The sequence below is a fragment of the Acomys russatus genome, chromosome 7 (assembly GCF_903995435.1).
Source record: "Acomys russatus chromosome 7, mAcoRus1.1, whole genome shotgun sequence".
Lineage (NCBI taxonomy): Eukaryota > Metazoa > Chordata > Mammalia > Rodentia > Muridae > Acomys > Acomys russatus.
In genome coordinates, this window is record NC_067143.1 from 19647948 (window position 1) to 19674684 (window position 26737).

A 26737-nucleotide genomic window follows, 5' to 3' on the forward strand; every position below is an offset into this window, starting at 1 on the left:
CTAAGCAAGTGTGTGACAAAAAGTTTAAGAAAAAAATAGTGAAAAAATGGAATAAGAAATTAGATGAAAAGACCTCTCATGCTCATGCATCAGTAGGATTAATATAGTAAGACTGGCCAGCCTTTCAGTCCCAGCACTCAGGAGGCAGAGGCAGGTGGATCTCTGTGAGTTCGAGGCCAGCCTGGTCTACGAAGCAAGTCCAGGATGGCCAAGGCTACACAGAGAGACCCTGTACTGAAAAAATCAAAAAACAAAACAAACCAAAACAAAAAAATCAACCAAACAATAAAGGCCAACCTACCAAGAACAAGCTACAGATTCAGTGCAATCCCCATCAAAAATCCAACACAATTCTTTACAGATCTTGAAACTTTTTGGCCTCATGTGGACACACACAGACAGACAGACAGACACACACATACACACACACACACACACACACACACACACACACTACACACACACACCCCACTCACCAGGATAACTAAAACAATTCTAAATAATAAAGAAATTCTGGGAAGGACAGCAGGTAGCCAAGAAGAGACTTGATACCCTATGAGAATATATAGGGGGAGGTAATCCCCCTCAGGAACAGTCATAGGGGAGGGGAATAATGGGAAAAAGGGGGGGGGAGGAATGGGAGGATACAAGGGATGGGATAAACATTGAGATGTAACAAGAATAAATAAATAAATAAATAAATAAATAAATAAATAAGAAATTCTGGCAGTATCACTACCCCCAACTTCAAATTGTTCTACAGAGATAGAGTAATAAAAACAGCAAGGTATTGGCACAAAACAGACATACTGATTAGCAGAAGAGAAATGAAGGCCCAAACATAAATCCACATGCCTATGGACACTTGATTTTTGATAAAGAAGCCAGATATGCACACTGGAAAAAAAGACAGCATCTTGAACAAATGGTATCAGTCAAACTGGACGTCTGCAATGTAGATGAATCCAAATAACTCTGTACTTATCACCCCATACAAAACTCAACTCCAAGTGGATTTAAAGATCTCAACAGAAAACCAGACACACTGAGCCTGACAAAAGAGAAACTGGAGAACAGCCTTGAGCTCATTAGTACAGGAGAAGACTTTCTAGACAGAACACTGTTAGCGCAGTTACCAAGATCAACAACTGTATTTTGTATATTTCACTTCTTGTGTATTTCATTTAACTAACGTCCTTCAGGTTTATCCATGTTGTTGTAAATTATATTACCTTATTTTTTAAAGTCAGAATAATAGTAACCCATTATGTTAATAAAATATACAAGAAAGACTCAAAATTTTTCTCACTTTCACAATTTTCTCTTCACATTGAAGTTTTATTACTGTGTACTCACATATTACTGTATCAAAAGCCAGCATCCCTAGATTAAAACTCGGGACCACTGCCGTTGCCATTGACCCTGGAACATTATTTAACCTCTCTGAGCCTCCATCTCACACTGTAACGTGTGGGGAGGACAGAACCTTGTTAGGGCTGGTGGTACAGTCCTTGCCTACCATGTATGAAGCCTTGAGAGCAACCCTTAGGTGTGTGGGCATGCGTGTGTGCGTGCACACACGCACACACACACACACAATTTAGTTACCTCAAAATTTAGTTACGAACCCACAATACATGTGAAGTTGTTGGAACTCAATGGGAGCTATATAATTATTTGGTTTGATATTATTAATTATTTGGGAATGTTAAGAGATATATTCTATAAATGTGTAATGGCGATTGTAGAAAGCAGTATATGATAATCTCCAAAAAAGAATACTAAGATTTTTCCATGAGTGTATTTAACATTGAAGCACAATTAGCCAGAGAAGACCTTGGATTCGTCGATGTGAGATGACTAGAAGAATGCCTTAGTGCTAAGTCATAACTTCTTTTGAACTCTGTTCCTTAAACAGGCAAAGTCATTGGTTCAGTTCCCATTTATCACTCAGTCTTAAATGACAGCAGCTGACGAGAGCAGAGCTCCTGTGTTGCCTGAGGCAGGAGAGGCTCAGGAGACTCAAAAGAAAATTGACAAAATATCACATGCCTGGGGAAGTGAACACTTAGAAGATTCTCAAAGGCCAATCCTGTTTTGTTGTTTGTTTGTTTGTTTGTTTGTTTCGTTTTGTTTTAAAGGATAAAAGGCTACTGGTGGAGGGCTGACTAGCCAAGCTACAGAGAGAAGACAGTCTTAGGCTGTGGAGAGCTGCCTGAAAGCTGTGCAGTTCCAGGTTACAGCTTGCCAGGTCACAGGAAAGAGGACATGCTCAGCCCGGAGAGGGATTGATGGGCTCCCATTGACTGAGGATAGGGGAGGGGGGAAAGAGGGCTTTGATCGAGATGTAATAAATAATTTTTTAAAGGACTAAAGCTATAAAATTCATAAAACAAAACAAAAAAACCCCAAAGGTGTCAACTAGATTCATCATATTCATTTTTTTCTCTGGCTTTTTAAAAAGCCTAATAACAGGGAGGCATTCAGCTCCCACGACGCCCACGCAAACGGCTGCATTTTCAACAGTCCACCCACCCGCTGCGCGGATCCAGTGTTTTCCAGCAGATGCCAAGATTTGTGACACAGTTACTATACACGATGTGTCATTGGATCTCAGGTGTAAACAGTGCAAAAGCTTTCTCCTCTTGAAGATCTTGTCCGATGGGTGGCCAGATGTCTCCAAGGGACGTTTTTTATCCTCTTGAAGATCTTGTCCAATGGATGGCCACATGTCTCTTGAGGATCTTGTCACAGCAGATGGCCACATGTCCCCAGTGTGACACCACTCAGCCAAGGCCTTTGCTCTTTGCACCCACTGCAACCACGTGGCATACTTCCACTTCAGCCCCCAGCTTTTGCAGTTCATCCAGCCAGATCATCTGCTTACACGACAGGCGGTCACTGGGGCCTTTAACTTCCACCAGCTGGAAGAGAAGTTTCCACACTTACCAACATCTTACTGAAACAGGGAGGTAGCCACATGAGCTATGGGCACTCACACTGCCACCTATGTAGATGGCTCAGTCAACACCACTGGGCACATTTACAACAAATAGAGATTGAGCTAAGACAAGGCTTGAGAAATTATTCTACAGGAACTAGACAGTTCTTGAGACTCAGCAAACTGAGTAAGTAGCAACTGAAATGGCTTGAAGGTATGCACTGGGTTGCTGTTCCCTACTTTAACTCCCCAATTTGTTATGTTTGCATTTGAACCTCAACTTCCCATAGTGCAGCAGAGGTTGGATCTAGTCCCCACCAGCCATCCCAAAGGCTTCATTCACGCCGTCTCATCCCCACCCCAGGACCTGGTATGACACCTGTTGAGGACATTTCTCTCTGTTCATCACATGCATTGTTTCTTATGTCTCAAGCCTCTGCTGATACTCATTTCACAGAGTTCTACCCTGCCTTTCAGGAGGATCTTCCTGGAAACTTTCTCATGACGTAAGACCAAACTGTTCCTTTCTTCGCTGTGTTTAAAGATCTGAGGGGGAGTTATCAGAGGACAGCTTGCAGATGCCAGTCTGGGGTCTTAACTTGAGTTGTCAGGCTTGGTGGCAAGCACCTTTGGTGACTGAGCCATCTTGTTGGCCCTGTTTATTATGTATCAGCTGCATGAAGGGAGAGGCTGGGTCACTGCTGTGCATTTGCAAGTTAGAAGGCAGCAATAGAAGTAATCAAGTGAAGTGCAGTGCAGTGTGTGTGTGTGTACGTACGTGTGTGTGTGTGTTTCCTGAGATGGGGATGTGTGGAGACAGAGTCTCTGTAGCCCTGGCTACCCTGGAACTCAATATGTAGATGAATCAGGCTGGTCTTGAACTCACAGAGGGCTGTCTGCCTCTGCTTCCTGAGTGCTGAGATTAAAGTTTTAAACAGAGCATCTAACCACCAATGCAGTGAATTAGGGTCCCCAGAGGGAACGAAGAGAGAAAATTTGGGGCTTAAATAATGACAGGAAACTTTGTAAACATGATAAAAACTAGAACCCCAGGATCAAAGAAAGATTTCAATGAACTCCAGGCCCAGAAACAGGAACACTTCACTAAGAAACACTAGCACCCAATTTGATAATCAGCCGTGAAGAGACCATCTTAGAGCATCCAGAAAAGAAGACGTTGCCATGGAGAGCAGCAGCCAAGGCTTTTAAAGGACAGAAAAGAAAAAAAAAAAACTGTTAACAAAGAATTCTTTGCCCAGACAAAATAATTGTAACTAGGACACGCCCACTGACAGGAAGGTGAAGGAAGCCTGGGCTGTGCACAGGAGGGATGTACACTAATCAGCTACAGAAAGCAAAAATGAGTCACAGCACTTCTAAGGCAGAAGTGAAATGCCCAAGGACACAGTGTCTGGGAAACAGGAGTGTGCTGCTGGAGGTTGTCTGTCCTGGACATTAAACGATGCACTCTCCTGAGACGTAAGCTGCACACCGGACACCAGCTCAGTTTGCTTCTCTGCTGCTGTGAAGAAAACTGACCAAACCAACCAAAGAGGAAAGGGTTTGGTCACCTCACACTCCTGGGGAACAACAGTTCATCACTGAGGGAAGTCAGCCTGGGAACTCAGGCAGGAGCAGGGTCAGGAAGCAGGGAGGAACACTGCTTTCTGGCTTGCTTCTAGGCTCACGCTCAGCTACCGGTCTCATGCCACCAGGACACCTGCTGGGGCCGCACCGCACCTTCCCACACCAATGAGCAATCAAGAAAATACCACACAGCCCTGCCTAGAGGCCAATCCGATGGAGCCATTTCCTCAACTCAAGTTCCCTGCTCCCAGATAAGTTTAGCTTTGTGTCAAGCTGACAAGAATTAACTGGCACAATCTTTTCCAAAGTGAGAAAAGAAGGAAAAGAGTGATAAGGGGGGAAAAAAGCAGAGACAAATAGGAAACCAGTGTAAAGATTCAAAACCAATCGTTTCAGTATTGATACCAACTGTAAATGTTCAGCCGAGGAAGGAGTCAGGTGGTAGACGGCTTGCCTGGGGCCTACCGAGGCCCAGCCCCAGCTCCAGCACTGCATCACACCAGGCACTGAAGCACATGCCCAGAATACCCACCACTTGGAAGTTGGAGGCAAGAGGATTAGAAGTTCAAGTTTGTCCTTGCCTATAAATTGAGTTTGCAGCTAGCACGGTGTGCTAGGTAGTTCTGTGTCAACTCGACACAAGCTAGAATCTTGGGAAAAGGAAATCTCAATTGAGAAAATTAACTCATCAGGCTTGTCTGAGGGAAAGTGTGTGTGGCATTTTCTTGATGGTTGTTGGTGTGGGAGGGCACAGTTCACTGTGGGTGGGGCCACTCCTTGTGGACCTGGGATCTATAAAAAAAAAAGGGCTGAGTAAGACATGAGGAGCAAGCCAGTAAGCAGCATCCCTCCATGGCCTCTGCATCAGCTCCTGCCTCCAGGATCCTATCTTGAATTCCTGCCCTGACTTCTCTCAGTAGCAGATGTGACCTGAGAGTTGTAAGCTGAAATTAACCCTTTCCTCCTCAAGCTGTTCTCGGTCATGATACTTTATTACAGCCACAGAAACCTTTACTAAAACGCTGGGCTACATGAGATTCTTTCCAAGTATACATATTCTGTGTGTGTGTGTGTGTGTGTGTGTGTGTGTGTCCGTGTCCGTGTGCATGTGCTAAATGTTCCAAATATTCCCATTGAAAGGCAGAAGTTAAGTTGAATTTAAAAGACCTCACTATGGCTAGTGCTATAAAGATTACTCAGTGAGTTGATTTTAGCCAACTCCAGATTCCCAGCACCCATTAAAGGCTAGGCATGTGTGGCAGCCATCCTGCAGTCTAGCTGGCTAGCTAGACAAGCCAAATTGGTGACCTCTTGGTTCAGTTAAGAGACCCTGCCTTGACATATACGGTGGAAAGCCAACAATGAAGAAACACAGTGTCAACTTTCAGTCTCCATATGCACACTTACCACATACATCCATGTGAGTATGTGTACACACACACACACACACACACACACACACAAACACGACTCAATTTTATACTGCTTTGCTGAGGAAATAATTAAGTCAATAAAGGGCCTGCCATGCCCATTCCCAGAGCCCATTAAGAACGGCATGCTGGCACTTGCTATCCTGGTGCTTGGAGTTGGGTAGAGATATGGCTTTCTAGGCTGTGTGAGGCAGCAGTGCAACTGAGGGCAGCAAGTGCTCCAGGAAGATTCAGGATGTTGAATAACCCATCTTATTCTTATATCTTATTCTGGGTACCAAAGGGATCCAGCTGACTGAAAGTCTCTTCCCTAAAGTCAGGCTTGCCAGCCAGAGGCAGCTCACCCCTGAACCCTGAGAGTAAGTGGACCTTGGCAAGGTGGAGGCCATTCTTTCAAGGTCATGGTGCTGGATTCTGCCCTGATACCAGAAGGGAAAAAAAAAAAAAAAAGGACAGTGTGGGCAACCTGTTGGCATTCGTGGAAGTGCCCAAACCTACAGGGCTGGCAGAAGTGAGAATAGACAAAATTTCAGCTCTAAAGAAGCTGAGAAGTCAGTCAGCTTTTTATGGTTACAAACTAAGGAAGAAGCAGAAGCCCAGGCTGAAGAATAAATTCAGTCCTTCATGTAATGGGCCTGGAGTTCTATCTCATAATAAATAAAAAGATTCTCAGCAGAGACAGCTGAATGGGGATTGAATGGTCAGCTACTCCCCCCCAAAACAGTCATTTTAATCCACTGCCCTCAGAAGACAGGAAAGTACATAAACAGATGACAAAATGTAAACACAGGACTTGCAGAACAAAACACAAGAGAAACCCCTTTTTGGTTTCAGATTATGTATCTCTGATATCTTACACCAAAGGTACGGTCCATTAAAGAACACCCATTTGATCAAAAATGGAAATGTCTGATCAAAAGATACTATGAAAAATAAAAAGACAAATCACAAACTAGGATGAAATCTCAGTCAGAAAAAAAGGGGCGAGAAGGGAAGGAAGGCAAGGAGGAAGGAGGGACAGTAAGAGCGCATACGCAGGGTGTGATAAAACCAGCCAGTGAGTGACAACAGGTGCAAGGACAGGCCTGGGCCAGGGAATCTGGGTTCCTCTAGACTCCTGAGGTGCTGGGTCCACACACAGTGTGAAGCCCTGCCTCTCAGTGTGCTTTGCAGCTGGTGACTTGTTCTAGTAACAGGATATAACCCTGGTACAGCATCACCTCCACCATGGGGGCGGCATGAGACTGCCTGTCTTGCTTGCACCCCAGCTCCTCAGAGAAGCTCTGAGAACCTCAGCCCCTCAGCCCATGGCTATCAAGGGATTCAATCCTTCCAACAACCAGGAAGAAAATGCCCAGCACATGGACTCTGACATAGTTGCTGATAAAATTACAAATGGTTTTTCTCTACTCACCTTGCAGTGGTGGCTCTGAGAATTCCACACCACCAAGTCAGGGAGGCCCCCTCGGCAGTGCCGAAAGTCAGCAGCCAGGCGCCTGCACACGCCACTGAGGACAGGACCCCCGAGGCAGGAGACAAGATCCTAAACACAAAACAAAGGGAGAGTTCTCCACCTTCAGGACAGAGACCCCAAAATGGCTTGAGAGGCCATCAGAGTACACCAGTACAATCCAGGAACACAAGCGGTAGCTCTGCCACTCGGATCAGGCTCCCAGTGGCTGCCAGAATGCCATGGGCAAGCTCTAGAGCATGCCGTGGCCAGTTTACCACCCTCTGCCTGGTGTGGACATCCTGTGACACATCGGATGAAGAGGGAGTTTGGCTCAGCACTCAGAAGTGACAAGGCCTTCCAGAGGTCAGCAGCTGCTACGCACAGAAGCCACCTTCCCTGCTGTTGCCACAAGCCAAGCAGAGGGAAACTGTGGGAAAGGCATCACACTGGAGCTTTCTGACTGTTCTCAAGTGGCTATCACTAGCTGTGGCATCCAGGCGGAAGGATGGACAATCAACATGCACACAAGCACACATATGCGTGTAGCTCTCCATGTTTACACACACACACACAAACACACACACACGTAAACACATCTCTGTGCCTTTGTGCAATTGCAATGGATACAGCTGTCAAAACAGAGCAGTACTGTGAGGCAATAGCCAATCAGACTGCAGGCGAAGCAGTACCTGAGCTTGCTGAAGGGAAGTGAAGCGATCCCAGCTGACCAGGGAAGCTACTCGGCCTTGCTGGGCCTGCCATGCCTCGGTCACCCAGGCCCGCAGGCTCTCAGCAGGGGCACTGCAGATCAGCTGAAGCCTGGCTTCCAGGGCCTGCTCCCTGCTTGAGAAGAAGCTGTCCGTGCACAAATCCAGCGGGGCCGCCTGTGTGGAAGAGAAGGAAACTTTTCCAGCGTGTTTGGAGAGGGCACACAAACATGGTGTGAAACTCAAGTCTTAGGAGATCTGGAAGCTAGCCTATTGGTTGGCACATTTTCCTCCTCAGAAGAAATGAGCAAAAAAAGTATCAGATACATGTAATCATGTAAACTAAGTTCTTTTCCTGTAATTTTAGTGACTGTTTGCTATAATTCCAGTTGGTAGAGCTCTGGCTGATGCGAGTGGATTGTGTGAGAGCCCTTAGCTGGGCGCTGGGGCTAGGTCCAGTGCTCAGCTGAGGGTGCTCTGTCCTACAGTTCAAAATGTAATATTGAAGCGAAACTAGGCTTGGGGCTAAAGTCTGCTAGTTTGCTCTTTAAAATAAAAAGGTCCTTTCCCCATGCAATTAGCACCACTGTCTACCGTGAGAGTAGTTCCCAAAGATCACCAAGAAGCCTGGGTGCTGCTGGCTTCAGAGGAGGGCGGGAGCCACAGACACATGCAGGAGAGGCTCCGTGGGATGACATCAGCACGTTACCTGGTAGGCATTTCTGAAGACATCTGGTATCCCATCCATGAAGATGACATCCCACAGCAGGAGGCCACACAGGGTGCTGAAGGTGGATCCTTCCCCATGAATCCCTACCACAGTGTCACACAGGAGAAAAGGACTATGTTCAGGAATCACGATGACTTAATATAAATTCTACCTCAGGGAAATAACTGAAAGACATGCTATTTTCATGCTATTCCCAGTTCATTCTTCATACTATGTTCTTTGCACATAGAAGCTTCATGTAAGGGGAAAAGTTCACATAAAAACTGGCGAGTCACAAAGCAGTGGTTCTCAATATTGGTGGACAGTCTATGGGGCAGGTTTGCTTTAACAAAGCAGGCTCCTTCCTCAGCCCCTAGAGGTGCTATATGAGAATGCACAAACTAGGCCAGGTGCAAAATTCACAAGCAGGCTCTGGTGCAGGCCCCTGACAACCTATAAGAACTGTTTTCCCAGCAGGAACTGACATAAGAAGGCCAGGCATTCGGGGCAGCGCTGCAACCTCAGACTCACCCGACACTCTCCATTCACGGGTTCACCCACTCATTAAGCCGCTGTGGCCTGATGAGGTTACCTACATGTTCCTGATATGCAGGGCTTCTATGGAAACTGCTGTAAAGACCACCTAGGTCAAGTACCCTCCTCATGCTGAACACAATCACAGGGAGACAGCCTGGGTCCTAGGGTCACCGCAAGTCAGCAGCAGGGTCAGCAGGGTCTAGACAGAGATGAAGGTCTTGGCATAGACTCCAGACCTGTGTCCCACAGAGCGCGGACTGGCCAAGCTCCTCTCTCCAAGCTGGCTGTCTCTGCAAAGCCACACAGCCACAACAAAGGGAAGGCAGTTCCGTGGTCATCTCTCTACCTTCCTATTAATGCTCACACTGGCAATAAAGCTGACAGAGATGACAGGGGAGAAAGCAGCTGGGGTCAAGCACTCAGAAGCCTAGCACGCTGGGTTTCCTGCCCACCACCGGTGGGCCCCATGAAAATGGACCTGGGATGGAGCCTGCAGTCATGTGCCTGTACCCTGCACTCCAGAGCTGTTCTGCCTCCTGTCCTCGTGGCCTGCTTCTATGGTACCAAAGGACAGAGTGAACAGGGTTAACAACTAGGCTGAGCAAAGCCTCCAGGAGCAATCCCATCAGGATACCAGGCTCTGGCCTGCTGGGAAAGAAACTGGGACTAACTTCCAGGTTTCTGTCCCTTGTCACTATTATCCAGTCACCGACATGGGTGTCAGAGTTGTTCCTGACCGCTGCTATGCTCTGAATTCTGCCTGCAGTCGTTTTTGGTGTAATCCTCCCACCTTATTCTGCAATAGTGGTCCCTGGAGGGTTGGAAATTGTCTCTATGCAGAAATCCCTCTAGAAGCAAGTCACATCAATTTTTTAATATATTAGAATGTAATATAAACTGAAACCATCTGATGTGGAACTATTTAATATTCTGGAAAAAAAACAAAAAAGAATTTCCTGCTGTTTTTCAGACTCCTGGCTAACTTGAAGCATTTTTTCTGTGTTCCATTCAGAGCTGCCCTTCCTCTAGCCATTAGACGGGACAGTTTACATGTCTCTTGTGACATTATCCAGAGCCTGGAGTCTCCACTCTGTTCTTTGATTCCTAAGCCTTTCAGGCTCACTGCGTTTCCGGGGTCAGCACCTGTTCCCTGGTGCACCACCCTTCCCTGTGAGCAGGCAAACTGGGAGTAGAGTGATCTTAACACGCCACAGGAAGAAACCCTACTCTCCAAAATCCTGCCTTCACAGCCCGGTGAACCCTATCTAACGCCATCTGACTGAATATTGGAGCTGTTTCACACTAGTCACCCTAAAGCACAGCACAGGGGGAGATCCACCTGAACACAAGGACAGCACTTGGTATCCCCAGGGGAGACCCAGGGAAGCTGCACAGCCAGTGCCCTCATGGGTGGACACTGGCTAATTAGATCCAGGGGGAGAGGTGGAAGATGGAAGAAGCTGAGTGGGTTTGTGGGGCCAGCACACACTCTTTTCCACCCTCACACAACACTAGGATCAGTATCGTCCACGATGAAGCTTTTCTTAGAAAGAAAAACCAGCCAGGTGCAGTGGCACACGCCTTTAACCCCATCACGCAAGAGACAGGGGCAGGTGGATCTGTGTGCTTTAGGTCATCCTGACCTATGTAGTGAGTTCCAGGCCAGCCAGGGATACACAGGGAGATCCTGTCCCAAAAAAAGGGAGAGAGCAAACCCTGGAGGGTGTCAAGGACAAGTGGCCCCACCCTGTTCCTTGTCTCTGATACCAGGCAATGAACTTCCTCTGTAATTCTTTCCTTCAAGACTGACTTATGCTCTCCTACTTATTAGATTTTTTTAAAAAATAATTTTTTTATTTTTATTTTATGTTCATTGGTGTTTTGCCTTCACTTAATGTCTGTGTGAGGGTGTCAGATCTTGGAGTTACAGACAGTTGTGAGCTGCCATGTGGGTGCTGGGAATTGAACTTGGGTCCTTTGGAAGAGCAGTCAATGCTCTTAACCGCTGAGCCATCTCTCCAGCCCATCCTACTTATTAGATTTTACAAAGGGGCCTGGGATGCACATTTGATTTTTTCCAATTATAAGGCACGTACTCAAGATTCCACTTTTCTCCAGGCTGTGGCTAAAGCATTACTTACAGTACACTCCCTGAGACCAACTGTGAAAGAAGACTAAAAGGGGAAGAGAAGCTGCTACTGGCAAATACACAAACTCAAGAAATTGCCAACTGACACAAGAAATTAGTCAACTATTTCAAAACAAAACAAAGCACAACCCACAAAACCTCTTCACTATTGTAATGCGACAGGGCTAACCACACTGAAGAGACAAGTGCCAGAGAGGCTGTCACTCAGGATGACTGCAACGCTCAGCACTGTACCTATGCAGGTCCAAGCATGACACATGTGGCCTCACCATCCCACTCCTGGGAGGCACCATGGTGGTCAATGAACCTTGCAAGAGCTTCCTATACAGAGGCCAAGGAATTCCAAGAGGAAAGCTAGCTCCTCAACCACCTGACTGCCCGGCACACAAGGTCCTGGGACAACCAAGTCAGGAACGTGGGGGAGGAACCACAGGTCTTAAACTCATACACGTGCATTTCTCAAATGGCCATTCTTGGCTCCCAAATACGGAACCTTCCAAACTGTATACATCCGCCACTCACCCTGCCTGTCACAAAACCACATTCACCAGGCCTAGCCTGGTGTCAAACCTGGCTTCTGACTAAGGACCGCCCGTCAAGGAGCAGACCTACTACTCTCTGAGACTGTGAGTATCCCATCGTGAACCCCCAATGCCCTAAAGACAGTACAGCAGGGCAGGAGGAAGGGCAACCACAGGTTTGGTCACCTCACTGCCCAGCGATGGGGCAGGAGGACAAGAGAATGCAAGAGGCAACGTGGCAAAAGGACTCAGGGACCAAGCCGTTGTGGTAGGTGTGCAGCTTTTGTGGTGGCCCGTTGCACATATGACATATCTCAGTTCTACACTGGTCAGCATGCTACAGCAGTTTCTCACCAGACATTCACATGCAACGAGCAGACTAACAGGGCCCTTCAGCATCCCTCCTTTCTATCCTGCAATAGTTGCCAAGGCCACGAGGCTCTCAGCCCTGAGACTTGTGTTCTTGGAAGCTAGCAGAATTCCTTTCAAGCCCCTCACACCTATGACCTCACTGTGTGCCTGTTAACTTCTTCAGATGCACTGGCACTGGGCCTCAAGGACAGCTTCAGGACCAGGCAGCCTTTTACAGCGCAACCCTGTGTCCTTTCTCACCGTCTCTACCCACCACCAGCCTCTGGTAGCAAAGAGTCTCCTTACTGCAACCAGCCTATCACAGCGCTCCATCCTCACAGCCAGCAGGTAGCAATACTGGCCAAACAGCAGAAGTCCCCATTCCACACAACAGAATTCTTTTTCACACACCTCTGGCCAGCTGTAGCTTCTTCTGAGGTCAGAGAGAAGAGCAACTCACTGCTGACAAACCATCCTGCACTCTTCCCCCATTTGCTGACTGGCTGGGATGCATGAGACTTACCCTGGTCAAAGCCACTCCGCCTATAATAGTCCAGAGCCAGCTCCTCCACAGAGCACAAGATTGTGGTGGGATTGGTGGTGTCTCCAGCCTCGATGACAAACACAGACTTGCCCATCCCATGCTGTGGGCACAGCCTGCCTGTGATGGTCACCTACAATGGTAGCGAAAATCATTGATTGAGGTCAGGCATGGTGACGCACACCTTTAGTCCCAGCACTCAGGAGGTGGAAGCAGGTGGATTTCCATGAGTTTGAGGTTAGCCTGGTCTACATAGGAAGTTCCAGGCCAGCCAAGGCTACAGAATGAGACTTTGTCTCAAAAACAAACGCGCTTGATTTGCCTTGCCTCAATGGAAGCCCCTGAAAACTTGCCTGCAGCATCCTGGGGGTAAGCCTGCCTACTCCTGCAGAGTACAATGACTGGTATGAGAGCCGTGTTGTCACATTCTGAAGGACATGACTTTCCCAGCCATTGAAGCACACCTAAGAGGCCACCCAGAGAAGCAGGCAAGAGTGGTGGAAGCTCTCAGTTCCTATGGGATAGCCCAGATGTATCAGAGAAGAGAACATTATAATGAAATGGTGCCGTCACTGTCTCAAATGAGCATTAGACCACTCTGAGTCCAAGGGGAAGTGCATATTAAAGCAATTCCCAGGTGGGCCTCCAGTCAGAAAAATCAAAGGAAAACTGGGGACGTGGCATGGGCTTAACCAACAACAAACACAAAAGCCCCCAAAGGACACCTACGTGCTTAACATCTCCCACAGTGATTTCCGGCAGCTGGCTGAAGAGGTGCTTGTATTTTTTGCAGCTTGGAGACTCTCTCAGGCGCACAGCCCGCTGGTAAAGTGAAAGTCGATGTCCCGTCCTCACTTCTGGATCTGCTAGGCCCTTGCTGATGCACCGAATTGCCTAGCAAATAGCAGGTCACATGTCAGGATCCCAAAAGTCCTGAAGGCAGCAGCTGTTGATTTAGTTTGACAAGAAGACTTGCAACTAATTGTTCTATTTTAATAAGTGGACAGACTGCGCTTGGCGAGATGCAGGCTATTTCCGTAGGTCTCGTTCAGACAGCTTTAACTAGAACCCTCCCTGTAAAATGTGCTGCACACAGCACACCCTGCTGTCTCTCAGGTGGCCAGAGTGAAGCCACCACCCGGCAGGAGTGAAGACGCCCTAAGGAGACACTTGTGCCCTTTCCTTTCTCTATCAGACTACTGAGACAGTGGGCCCCAAGAAACTGACAGCTCCCCATTTGTCTCAGCCCGAGGCCCTGGGGCCATCCAGAAAAGGGGCTCATCTCCTGGAACAAGATTGTACACAGCTCTGACACCTTACCAGACCACTTTGCAGGAGAGGCTGCAGCTGAGACAAGGATGGCCCACCATGTGCAGGGCCACACCTTGCCACACCAGAACTACACGCGTGCCACACATGCAGAACTGCGCCACTCTGCAGCCTCTTGTTTTCCATTTGTTGTCCTCTGTGGACACGTTTAGTCTAACTGTAACAGAGCAATGTGTGCACTTCTAACTTCGAAAGTTGGACATCACCTTTGTCCCTCACAGTGGGGACATTTTTAAACAAACAAAACTACAGTGGGAGATGGGGCTGGAGATAAGGTGCAATAAGGGCACCGGCTGCTCTTCCAGAGGACCCAGTTTCCATTGCCAACATCTATATGGTAACGCACAACTGTCTGTAATTCTAGTTCCAAGATCTGGGGTCCTCTCCTGGCCTTCACAGGCACAAACATAAACACCCATACAAATAAAATAGTTACAAAAGGGAAAGCCAAGTTCAAATAAGATTACACAGGTTCTGCTGATCCCTAACCGAGTGGCAGGGTTCCAGTCATCATTAGGAGAGACTTTTACTTTAAAAGGGTCACCTGAAGAGGCTGGGCCACAGGGAGGAGAACCTGTTGCTTTTGCAGAGGACCCAGCTAGGATGGGGTCCTACACACACACATGAAGGTTTACAGTCATCCTTAACTCCAGTTCCAGGGGATCCAATGACCTCTCTGGACCTCCATGGCACTCACATGGTGCACATACATACATGTAGGCAAAACAGTCACGCATATAAAGTAAATCTAAAAAGTGATTTTTAGTAAATGTGAAAATATAATATGATAGCTCACAATGATAAACTATGTGTTGTCAAAACATCCTCCTAGGTATCCAACACCCCTAACCCACCCTTTGCATACCTTCTATACACTTAAAAAATAAACACATTTTCCTTTTTATTAAATAGGAGAAAATGGACACGGGTTGGTAATTCTAACTGCTCAAAGGCACACAGAGACACAACGAGTCTCTGAGCCTCGTGTATAGAGAAAAGGGGGGAAAGCTAAAGTTTTATGCAAGGGGCCAAGCACTTGGCCTCTGGCAAGGCAAGGGGTGCAGGGTTCCCCCCCCAGGACTCAGCATTGCTGTGGATTCCACCAAGTTTGTGTTGGGACAAGAAAGGATACAGATGAATCTAGAACAGAAAAATGGTGCCTCTGTTCCCACTGTATTTTGCTTAATTTTTCCCTAAGTTGAAAACTGTGGTATTAAGAAAAGAGACCTGAGCTGGGCATGGTGGCGCACACCTGTAACCCCAGCATTCGGAGGCAGAGGCAGGTGGATCTCTGTGAACTCAAGGCCAGTCTGGTCTACAAGGCGAGTTCCAGAACAGCCAGGGCTACACAGAGAAAATCTGTCTCAGAGAAGAAAGAAAAGAGACCGCAAAACAGGGCAACTGAGCAGAGTCGGGGGCAGCTTTTATTCTCAGTGACCGGAAAAAATGAAGGAGAAAAAACTCTTAAGAATTAGAGTCCAGAGCTGGAGAGCTGGCTCAGAGGTTAAGAGCACCACCTGCTCTTCCAGAGGACTGGAGTTCAATTCCCAGCAACCACATGGTGGCTCACAACCATCGATAATGAGATTTGGTGCCCTCTTCTGGCCTCCAGGTATAAAGCAGTTATATACATTAAATAAATAAACGATTAAAAAAAAAAAAAAAGAATTAGAGTCCATCAGTGTCAATCATCTTGTTCCTCTTCCTCTCTCTCCTCCCCTCACCGTCATCCTTAACCCCTTCAGCCCTGTCGTTCAACTCTCCTCCCCTCTGAATCATCTTTATCTCCACATTAGGAACCAGCTGTACCACAAGGGAGTTTGCCACTTTAACCACGTCTCCCAGTAATCTGCGCCTGCGCAGAATGCAGAATGGTCAGTAAGGCCGGTGACGGAACCCCTGGCTCTTGCGGCTGCCTCACTCTCTTGGCATTTAACGTGGGTGTTTTGTGAGGTCCCCCACCCCCACCCCCCGCGTTTCCACTTGATTTCAGTGGTCTCTGAAGTCAGAGCTGGAGGGAACCTTATTTCTCGCATAAGGATTCTCATCCGAATGAAGCCCTGCACCTTCACACTCTTTCTCTTCTCGTCTGCAGAGACACTGCACCGCCTCTTCATCCTCCTCCCCAAGCCGTGCACGTCCTGTGGATGGTTGACGAGGGTTGTTACCTAAAGGCCTGGACTTTGGACGATCAGCTCTGACTTCCTCCGAAAGAGTGGCTGGCAAAGTTTGTTCTATTTCTGCTCTCCTCTCAACACTCCCTCCCTTCAGTCTGGGCAAACACTCCTTGCTGTCCCTTGTCTGAGGTCTCGATGACCCCGTCGTGATTGGAATTGAGCTCTTCTTACTGACTGGCCACCAGTGCCAGCATGGCTCTGACAGACTGTGGGGTGGGGTGAGCCGTGGGCTGTGAAGGGGACTCACTTTGCTGGAGTTGGCTGCAAGGCCTGACTCCAAGGCAGAGAGCCAAGGCGCTCTGCCCTCTGTTAAACCCAAACCTCAAGCTAGGACCCTGAAGACCGATGGGGGCTCTGGGGCTCGAGGGGGTGGGGAAGGAGGGGGTGGTCACAAGACCTCTGTATTTGTTCTTTTCCCAGGGCAGCTACATGAGCACAAAAGGCAGAGAAGAATGCTTTTCACTATTACTTCTCTCTGATTGGCCTATGAGGACAAAGCCTAGCTTGTTCATGCTGCTGGCACTGGGGCTCTGATCCTACCCAGCCCCCCCTTCCCCCAATGAATGAGAGGCTCTCAGCAGCTACCTCCTCATGGAGACCATGGCCTTAGAGACACTCAAGTCACAGGCTAAAGGAGATCTTACTGGAAGCCTTGGCTTGGAAGTTCTCAGGACATCAGCTGGGAAGCTGGGAAAGTGACACACACACACACACACACACACACACACACAATCTCAGCTGGGGGTGGGGATGAGGGGATGGGGGGGGGGCAGAGCAATTTACATGGAGATGCTAAGTGCAGGCAGGAGCAGAGCCGAGCAAAGCTCCTCACTCCCAGGGAGAGAAGCCTATGTTCTAAGGTTCCTCCAAGTTCAGCAGAAATACAAACGCTCCAGGAAGACACCATTCCTTACATCACCCAGAAAAGTGAAAATTGACAAGTGTTGGTAAGGCTGTGGAGAAACCAGAGCCCTCATGCCTTCCTGGTGGGAATATAAAAATGGAAGAATACTGTAAACAACAGTTTTTAAAGAGCCGAACATAAAGTTGCCACAGGAGGCAGCAGTTTCTTCCCTAGGTACATCCCCAAAGAGTTAAAACTAGGCACACAAGGAGTACTACAGACCCATATCCCGGAAGCCATATTTGCCACAGCCAGAGGGCAGAGAGGACCTGAGCACCCATTTAAAGGTGACCAAACAAGCTTTGGTCTGCACGTGTTACATGACATCCATCATTCAGCCGTGACAATAAATGACATCACGACATGCTGGGATAAGGATGGAACTTGGAAGCAAACACCAAGTCAAAGAAATCAGGAAACTCAGCTATGAGGGTGGCCAGTGGGATTGTTGGCAAAAGGGCAAAAAGAGGCAGACTTTGTCAGTATCAACCAGTAGGAGGCCAGGAGACGCTTCTACAGGTAAAGCAGTTTGCATCCTCAGAACCCACGGAAAACAGGGCACACTAGCAACTGTTTGTAATCCTGGTATTCCTAAAGCAAACGGGAGGGGGAACAGGAGAAGCTGCTGGGCTCAAGGGCCAGCTAGCCCAGTGCAGGGAATCAGAGACCCTGTCAAACACGGTGAAGGCTGAGGCCCATCATCTGAGGCTGTCCCCCTGACCTCCACATGCACACTGCGGTACCTACATATGCATACTCACATGAGCGCTCACTCACATACAGAAAGAGAGATAAACACACACATAGATATACACACAGATACACAATGCACTCACACAGACGTGCATACACACACAAGCACACATAGATACACAGACACACAGATACACAATGCACTCACATAGACACAATATAATTTAAATTTTTAAAGAAAAACTTAAACAAACAAACAAACAAAAAGCCCTGAGGGGTGAATGGATGCTCAAGGCTCGAGGAACTAATGGGTCTGAAGAGTCTAGAAGGGTGAAGGGCCTGCAGCACTCTGCTCCTGCAGAAGAGGCCTGACATATGGAAAGATGGCCAGGGTGGCCCCAGTTCCCACCTCGTATGTCCTGGAGACAGACACAACACAGAGAAGACAGAAAACGTGGAGACAGGATAACAAGAACTGTGTAGGTGGCACTGAGTTTATTGGGAAAAGGCTAAAGTAACTAGAACTTTCTTAGTATCAGTGAAAACTAAGCTCTGGCCTGTCCAGCCTGTGACTACAGCAAACGCCCCTAGAACTGTGAACAAGAGAGAATCGGCAACATCCTTGGCTGTCACTGCAGTGAAAGACAAGAGGTAGCGTGCGCACACACATGCGCTCCCCTTCCGTGCTGGTTCTGAGCCAGCAAGCACCCTGCCCACCTCAGGACAGAAAACAGCTTCCGTTGGCTTTTCTCAGGCACCTGAGGTAACAAGGCGCTGCCTTAGTAGAACATAGTAAACACACAACATCATATTTTCACAGTCCATGGGCAGTTTTTTCCACCCCTCTCTCCCTGATTCACTTAGTGTACTACTGGAAAAACAAACGCTCCCTGAGACAGTCCCCTCCATTCAGTTCAAACACAGGGCTGGAAAGGAGACGATCGGGAGGGAGCCCACGGGCAGCCACACAAAGAGTCACTGTTATCCGCCTGGCTCAGAGGCAGGGGCCTCAAATGTTCCACCCTGCTCAGCCACAACAGTGACTGAATCTGTCTACCCAAGGCCCCAGGGCCTGCCAGAGAAGATGGCCTGTTCAGAGGTGGGGCCAAATACCCTGCAAGAGCACAGAGAGAGGGGTCCACCTGAGAAGTGGGGTACGGAGGGGCGGAATATATGAGCATCAACCTGCAAGGAGCTGAGACGCACCTGATGCTCTCTGTCCTTGATGCCACTTCCTGGAGCCACTGTCAATCCCTTTCCTCTCCCAGTCAAGAGCAGACAGACAGCTCCTGCCTTTATTTAATGCTAATGTGAGACACACCCCTGCTATTTTGGGGTCGGGGACAGGGTTTGAAGAACTCAATAAAAAATGTTAACAAAAGGAAAAATATCTTCTATATATATTTAGAATTTCTTTTCATTTATAAGTTTATTATCTATTTGTTACATTTGTTATAGCGGTTTCTAAAGTTTTGATAAAAATTAAATATTTAAAACTTTTTGTTTTATCTAGAGTAACATTTCCATGTGTTATACAGAAATATATCTATATTAATAAAAATCATACTTTTTACTATTTTCCCAGGACCATAGATTAATTTTTTTGGCATTAGCATTAACATAAAAATTAATGAGAAAGGGAAGAGAAGCAATTATATTTTCACTGAAATAAAAATAAATGGCCGGCATGGTAGTGCATGCCTTTAATATCAGCACTAGGGAGGCAGAAGCTGGTGGATATCTGTGTGCTTGAAGCCAGTCTGGTCTACATAGTGAGGGCAGCCAGAGCCACATAGTGAAACTCTACCCAGAACAACAAACAAACAAATAAATAAGTAGATAGATAGAAACTCTACCCACCAATAAACATACAAACAAACAAGTTAATTAAGGAAAGATGCTTTCCTAGGCTCAGTGGCAGAGTACTTGTACAAGTATGTGTGAGGCCCTCAGGTCTGTTCTCCCCCCCCCCCCCACCCCCTCCCCCCCCACCCCTCCCTCCATCCTCCCTTCCCTCCACCCCCACCCCCCCCACCCCACCACGGCTGTGCTTAAGCACTTAGAGCTTGCCATTACAAGTCACATTAAAACCGCCAGAGTGTGCTGCTAAGTACCGCTTCCAGACGCTTCAGGTGCTGGTGCAGGTTAAGAGCCAGGCGATCCCACCAGCGGCCTCTGCTGTCAGGACAATAGATTTTCTGAGACAAGAGGTTTTCAAGTTCCTCCACGGCTTCCTGTGGCAACAATAAGAAGAAAGGTTGTCAGAGACACTAAATCAGTTAGAAGAAAAAGTGGGGAAGAACCTGGAACACATTGGCACAGGAGACAACTTCCTGAACAGAACACCAACAGCCCAGGCCTTAAGGTCAACAATTAATAAATGGGACCTCATGAGGCTGAGAAGCTTCTGTAAGGCAGGAGACACTGTCAAGAGAACAAAGCGACAGCCTACAAACTGGGAAAAGATCTTAACCAACGCTACATCTGACAAAGGACTAATATCCAAAATATATAAAGAAATCAAGAAATTAAACACCACAAAACCAAACAACCCAATTGAGAAATGGAGCTCAGAACTAAACAGAGAATTCTCAACAGAGGAATATCAAATGGCTAAGAAACACTTAAAGAAATGCTCAACCTCCTTAGTCATCAGGGAAATGGAAATCAAAACGAGTCTGAGATTCCATCTTACACCCATCAGAATTGCTAAGATCAAAAATTCAAGTGACACCACATGCTGGCGAGGATGTGGGGAGAGAGGAACACTCCTTCATTGCTGGTGGGAATGCAAACTAGTACAGCCACTTTGGAAATCTATCTGGTGCTATCTCAGAAAAATGGGAATAGGGCTTCCTCAAGACCCAGCTATTCCACTCCTTGGAATATACCCAGAAGATGCTCCAGCACACAACAAGAAAATTTGCTCAACCATGTTCATAGCAGCCTTATTCACAATAGCCAGAACATGGAAACAGCCTAAGTGTCCCTCAGTAGAAGAATGGATAAAGAAACTGGTACATTTACACTATGGAATACTACTCAGCTATTAAAAACAAGGAATTCCCGAAATTTGTGGAAAAATGGATTGAACTAGAAATTATCATAATGAGTGAGTTAACCCAGAAGCAGAAAGAATCAAATGGTATATACTCACTTATATCTGGACACTAGTCCAAGGGGCATGTCCCATGAAAGTCTTCACTTACCAGGAAAGTGGGACAGAGGGGAGGACATCCTATTGGGACTCTAGATGAGAGAAGCATGGGAGAATGGGAAAATAGAAGGATCCAGAAGGTTCTAAAAACCTACAAGAACATTGACAGGCAGATCTGGGCCCAGGGGTCCTGCTTAAACTATGGCACCAGCCAAGGACAATACATGCAGTAAACTTTGAACCCCTACCCAGATCTACCCAATGGACAGGACATTCTTCACAGTTGAGTGGAGAGTGGGGACTGACTTTCACATGAACTCTGGTGCCCCATATTAGACCACATCCCCTGGATGGGGAGGCCTGGTGGCACTCAGAGGAAGGACAGCAGGCTATCAAGAAGAGACTTGATACCCTATGAGCATATACAGGGGGAAGAGGTCCCTCATACACAGTCTCATACACAGTCATAGGGGAGGGGAGTAAGGGGAAAATGAGAGGGAGGGAGGAATGGGAGGAAACAAGGGATGGGATAACAATTGAGATGTAATATGAATAAATTAATAATATATTTTTTTTAAAAAGAGAAGAAAGGTTGTTAGATTCTGGAAACATCGACTCTAGTTATAGTCAGCCACCCACAGGGTTGGTAAGGTCCGTTTGCAATAAAGGCCAAGGGCCAACGTGGACAGGCAGGAGTTTTGAGATGTTTTGCATGACCGTAACTGCCCAGGCAACTGTACTTGACCGCAGGTCCCTGCCTAGCAGTGCTGAGCCCTCAGGCTAGGAGCAGATGCAAGGCTCTCCAAGTCACCTCTGGTAGCCCAGAGCCACCGAGGACCCTGGCTGCATATAGGCAGCTAAGCGCTGGCTGGTGCTGGCACGCCCTGACACTTTGGGACGCCAGCAGGCTCTAGACCCTCTGAGATTTGAGGCAGCACACATGGAAGGGGACACAGGAAGGAAGAGAAGTCCTTCAGTCTGAGATCTGGCTGTGAGTCAGAAACTTCAACGCAACTGACACAGCACGAATTGACTGGAGACTGCACCTGTCTTCCCAGAGGATGTAAAACCCACAAAGCTGTGTCCTTCTTCACCCTTAGTCCCAACGGTGTACCAAACAAAGCCACCTTACAAAGGGAATCTTTTTTAAGGTAAGTAAACCAGCTTTATTATTTTACTTAATTTTTAATTTTGCTTTACCTTTAAATCTTGTCAACTATAATACACTCTTTGAGCAATGGAGCCCTAAAAGCTTCAGGATGACGGACATGACGTCCCGTCCATGGATCTTCCAGGGATTCAGGAGACCCAAGTCAAAGACCCAGACTGCCACTTCCTCTTTGTAAAACACCACTTGTCAATATAGAAATGCAAGACACAGTAAAAGGGGACTCTGGCAACTTCTTAATCTTAACCTAAGGATGTGACCAAACTGTTAATTTGTGACTACAAACTATCTGAAGACAATACCTTGCAGATGACAGGGGGGTGTGAGCTTCCCCCCACACACACAAAATCCACAGCTGATGCCCAGCTCTGAGGCCCAGGGAAGGCCGACTGGCATCCTACCATGATGCTCATGACCACCAACCCTGCCCAGTCTGCAGACTGTCAAGTTGCAAGCAAAGAAAACAAGGGCGGGCAACGCTACCTTCTCTCTACCAAGCCAGGATAGCAGAGTGCCTATATTAAACATGCTGTCATCAGGTCGTTTGAGATGATGCAATAGTGAGAGCCATGGGGTTTTCACTCTCATGTGCACCACAGTCCTATCAGTGCGGGGTGGAGGAGGGCACTCTTACCTCATACATGTGAAGTCTCTCCAGGATTTCTACAGCCCGAGAGAAAATCCTTGTGTAAATCCAGCCAACAGTGAAGCATCGCAGAAAGAGTGGCAAGGCCTCGTGGTACCTGAAAGGACAACGCACGAGAGTGGTTTAATAACTGGGCTTATAAGAAGTGACACAATGTTGGATTCCCATCTTTAAAACAATATATTCCAATACCTTCGAATTTTATGCACGTTTTCTGCACCACAAAATTAAACCATCGCAGCCACGCCCTGTCCCAGGACACTCAGGGTGTGTGAGGTGAGAATACCTAATAAGATTTTAAACCAACCGGGTGTGGTGGCGCACACCTTTAATCCCAGCACTCGGGAGGCAGAGGCAGGTGGATCGCTGTGAGTTCGAGGCCAGCGCGGTCGACAAAGTGAGTTCAGGATGGCCAAGGCTACACAGAGAAACTCTGTCCGGGAAAAAAAAAAAAAAAAGATTTTAAACCGAGGCCAGCATTTAAACCTCATCTGCAGACCTGGACAAACCTGCCAACTTCCTAAAATCTGTAACAAATGGTGAGACTTACTGTCTTTAAACATTATTTTAAAATGCATTCTAGTATTTATCGTTCTCTACAAATTGCCACAACTCTTTAAAATTAAGTTCAGGGGCTGGAGAGGTGGCTCAGAGGTTAAGAGCACTAGCTGCTCTTCCAGAGGTCCTGAGTTCAATTCCCAGCAACCACATGGTGGCTCACGACCATCTAGAATGGGATCTGATGCCCTCTTCTGTCGTGCAGGTGTACATGCAGGCAGAGCACTGTATACATAATAAATAAATAAATAAATCCTTTAAATAAATAAAATAAAGTTCATTTTGTAACTGACATATAAACATACAAAAACTGTACATATTACCGGGGTGTGACATGATATTCCAATACATGCCAACACTGGCATCAACTTGAACAATCTACCTCTTTAAACATTATTCACTTCTAGTTTTGTTTTTACTTTGGGCAGTGTTTCAGTGAGGGTTACTATTGCTGTGATGAAACACCATGACCAAAAGCAACTCGGGGAGGAAAGGGTTTCCACATCATAGTCCATCACTAAAGAAGTCAGGACAGGAACCTAAGCAGGACAGGAACTGGAGGCAGGAGCTGATGCAGAGCCCATGGAGGGTGCTGCTTACTGGCTTGTTCTGTCTGCTTTCTCATAGAACCCAGGACCACCAGTCCAGGGATGGCACCACCCACGATGGGCTGGGCCTTCTTCCCACATTGATCACTAATTGAGAAAACCCTACAGGCTTGCCCATAGCCTCACCTTATGGAGGCATGTTCTCAATTGAGGTTCCCTCTTCTTAGGTGACCACAGTTTGTGTCAACTTGACATAAAACTAGCAGTACAGGGAGGTTGTGTGTGTGCTTGTGTTCAAGAGTGTGTGCAGGTAAATATCTACAAGGAGGCCAGAAGTCGACACTGGCTATCTTCCTCAACCTTTCTCCACACTGCTTTTAGATTTTGCTTTTAATATTTTTATTTTTATTTGTTTATTTGTTTGTTTGCTCTCAAGCCAAGGTCTCTCTGTGTAGCCTCAGTTGTCCTAGACTCACTGTGTAGACCAGGTTGTCCTCAAACCCAAAGCAATCTGCCTGCCTCTGCCTCCTGAGAGCGAGGATTGAAGGTGTGCTTTTAATCCTTTAACCACACCTGGCTGCTTTTAATATTTTTAATTTATTGACTATTTCATACATATGTACAATGTATCTTCCTCATAGTCTCCCTCTGTTACCTTCTTCTACCCTCTCCAACTTCCTCTGAGCACTGATCTCTAACTATGGATTCCACCCCTGTCACTGACTGGAAAACACACACACACACACACACACACACACACACTCACCTCAGGGAAGGGTGGCTTTTCAGTTGGTCCCAGTCTCTTTTCGCGCTCTGAGAAAGCTCTCTGGCTTCTTCCCAGTTCCCACTGGCCATCGCAGCTGAGATGTCACTCAGCATGTGGGCAGCCGCTGCATATCTAGGGGAAATGCCACCAGGTCTTAAGTGGAGGACCTCTTCCAGAGCCATCACCACCTCCCGGCCACCAACTTATCTCAGAAGGATAAAGCACGTCTATGAACACCTGAGGGATGGGCGGGCATGGTGGTGCTTGCCTTCCATCCCAGCACTGGGGAATGGAAGCAGGTGGATTTCTGGGTTCCAGGCTAGCCAAGGCTACCCAATGCTATCCTGTCTCAGAAATGGGGGGAAGAAACACAAAAAGTGAAGCATACTTAAGTTGTGTCCCAGTAACAACTGATTCAGGCTGCCCTACTAGGAAGATTTACACTGCAGGATTACAAAGCTCACCCATTACACAAACACCACAGCGATCGGATCAGTACTCTGGGTTTCGGCATGCATTCATTCATTCACCACTTTGGGAGCCACCAAGCAAATCTGTGACTGACTTCAGGATTGTAGCAAGGCGTCAGTTTGACACAGTAAGCAATGTAGTCAGAGGTGCCATAGGAATACTGCCCAAGCCAAACAATGACGGGTTATTTCCAAAGTATTTGGAAATGCTTTGGGGAGACAGCAATGATGCAATTTTATAAACTGCTTAGTAGAAGAAATAGGACTTCTCCTTACTGCCTTACATATGAAAATCATAGTCAAGTGACTGACAGACTGACACACTCTGGGAGCACAGGCATTGCATTTTGGAGACGCATGCAATACCAGTAAGAACAAACACTAACAGCAAGAAAACACCTTGCATCCAGAGGTCAAGTTTACTCACAAACCTGTAGACCCCATTATTTATGATATGCTACTAGCCAATGCCAAGGTCAATAAGAAAACAGAAAAAAACACAGCCAGGGGCTGTAGCTCAGTGATAGAGCCCTCGCCTGCTGCATACAAAGCCCTAGGTTCGATCCTGAGCACTGTTTAAACCAGTTCTGTTGCTCAAGGGCAGCCTAGGCTACACCAGACCCTTCTCAAAAGACAAGGGGACCGCCATCTGGAGGTTGGGACAGGCAGGTGGTACACCCTTCCCACCTCAGACCATCACCATAGTAAGAGCATCCCTTTGAACGCAGCATCACAGCGGATCCAACTCCCACCTGAACCACGCCCACCACCTTACTCCATCTCCCTCAAGTGCCACCTGCTTAGTCCTTGTCACCACCTGGATCATATGGGCAGTGCTCATCCCTCATCTGTCCCAAAGACACAGCCCTGGCTTCCCAAAGTAAAGGTCTAAGCAGTATTTATTAAATTTGAATTACAAATCTTAAGTCAATAGCCAAAAGTGATAGGTAGAGGAATTTTAATTCAGAATGTGGCTGCTCTCATAAGAGATCACATCCAAAGAACTTCTAGGTCTGTGTGATCCAGCTGGAATACAGACATGCCTTTAATCCAGAAGACAGGCAAGCAGATCTAAGTTCAAGGCCAGCCTGGAATAGAGCAGGTTTCAGGTAAAGAAAAGCTTAGGTCCAGGTATGGTGCTACACGCCTTTATTCCCAGCACTCAGGAGACAGAAGCTTCCAGATCCCTGAGTTCTAGTCAGTAAGTTAAGAGTGGAGTTGTTTGTGGCAGTTCAGTTTGTGGAATTCAGAGGCGGTTTTATCAAGAGAGCTTTACAGAGAAAGGTTGAAGACAGAACAATTTAGACACAGGTGAAACCAGGACGAGCCAAGAATGAGAAGGATCCAGAAGATTAGAAGAGACTACTAGAGTTAGTTTGAGGCAGCACAGCTGAG

General features: G+C 47.1%; 2 protein-coding genes across 2 annotated transcripts in view; one reads left to right on the plus strand and one right to left on the minus strand.

Annotated features, from left to right (window-relative positions):
* The window catches only part of Apba2 (amyloid beta precursor protein binding family A member 2), an 881206-nt gene that overhangs the window by 524291 nt on the left and 330178 nt on the right, over positions 1-26737 (plus strand). The window lies entirely within an intron of this gene.
* The window catches only part of Fan1 (FANCD2 and FANCI associated nuclease 1), a 36046-nt gene continuing 12048 nt past the window's right edge, over positions 2740-26737 (minus strand). Inside the window, exons 5-13 of the mRNA XM_051148664.1 lie at positions 24873-25004; positions 22989-23097; positions 20144-20263; positions 13656-13820; positions 12909-13059; positions 8828-8931; positions 8101-8295; positions 7373-7501; positions 2740-2924 (exon numbers count right to left, since the gene is read on the minus strand). Coding sequence (XP_051004621.1) covers positions 2787-2924; positions 7373-7501; positions 8101-8295; positions 8828-8931; positions 12909-13059; positions 13656-13820; positions 20144-20263; positions 22989-23097; positions 24873-25004 — 1243 coding nt within the window. The 3' untranslated portion in view covers positions 2740-2786. The remainder of the gene's footprint in view (positions 2925-7372; positions 7502-8100; positions 8296-8827; positions 8932-12908; positions 13060-13655; positions 13821-20143; positions 20264-22988; positions 23098-24872; positions 25005-26737) is intronic.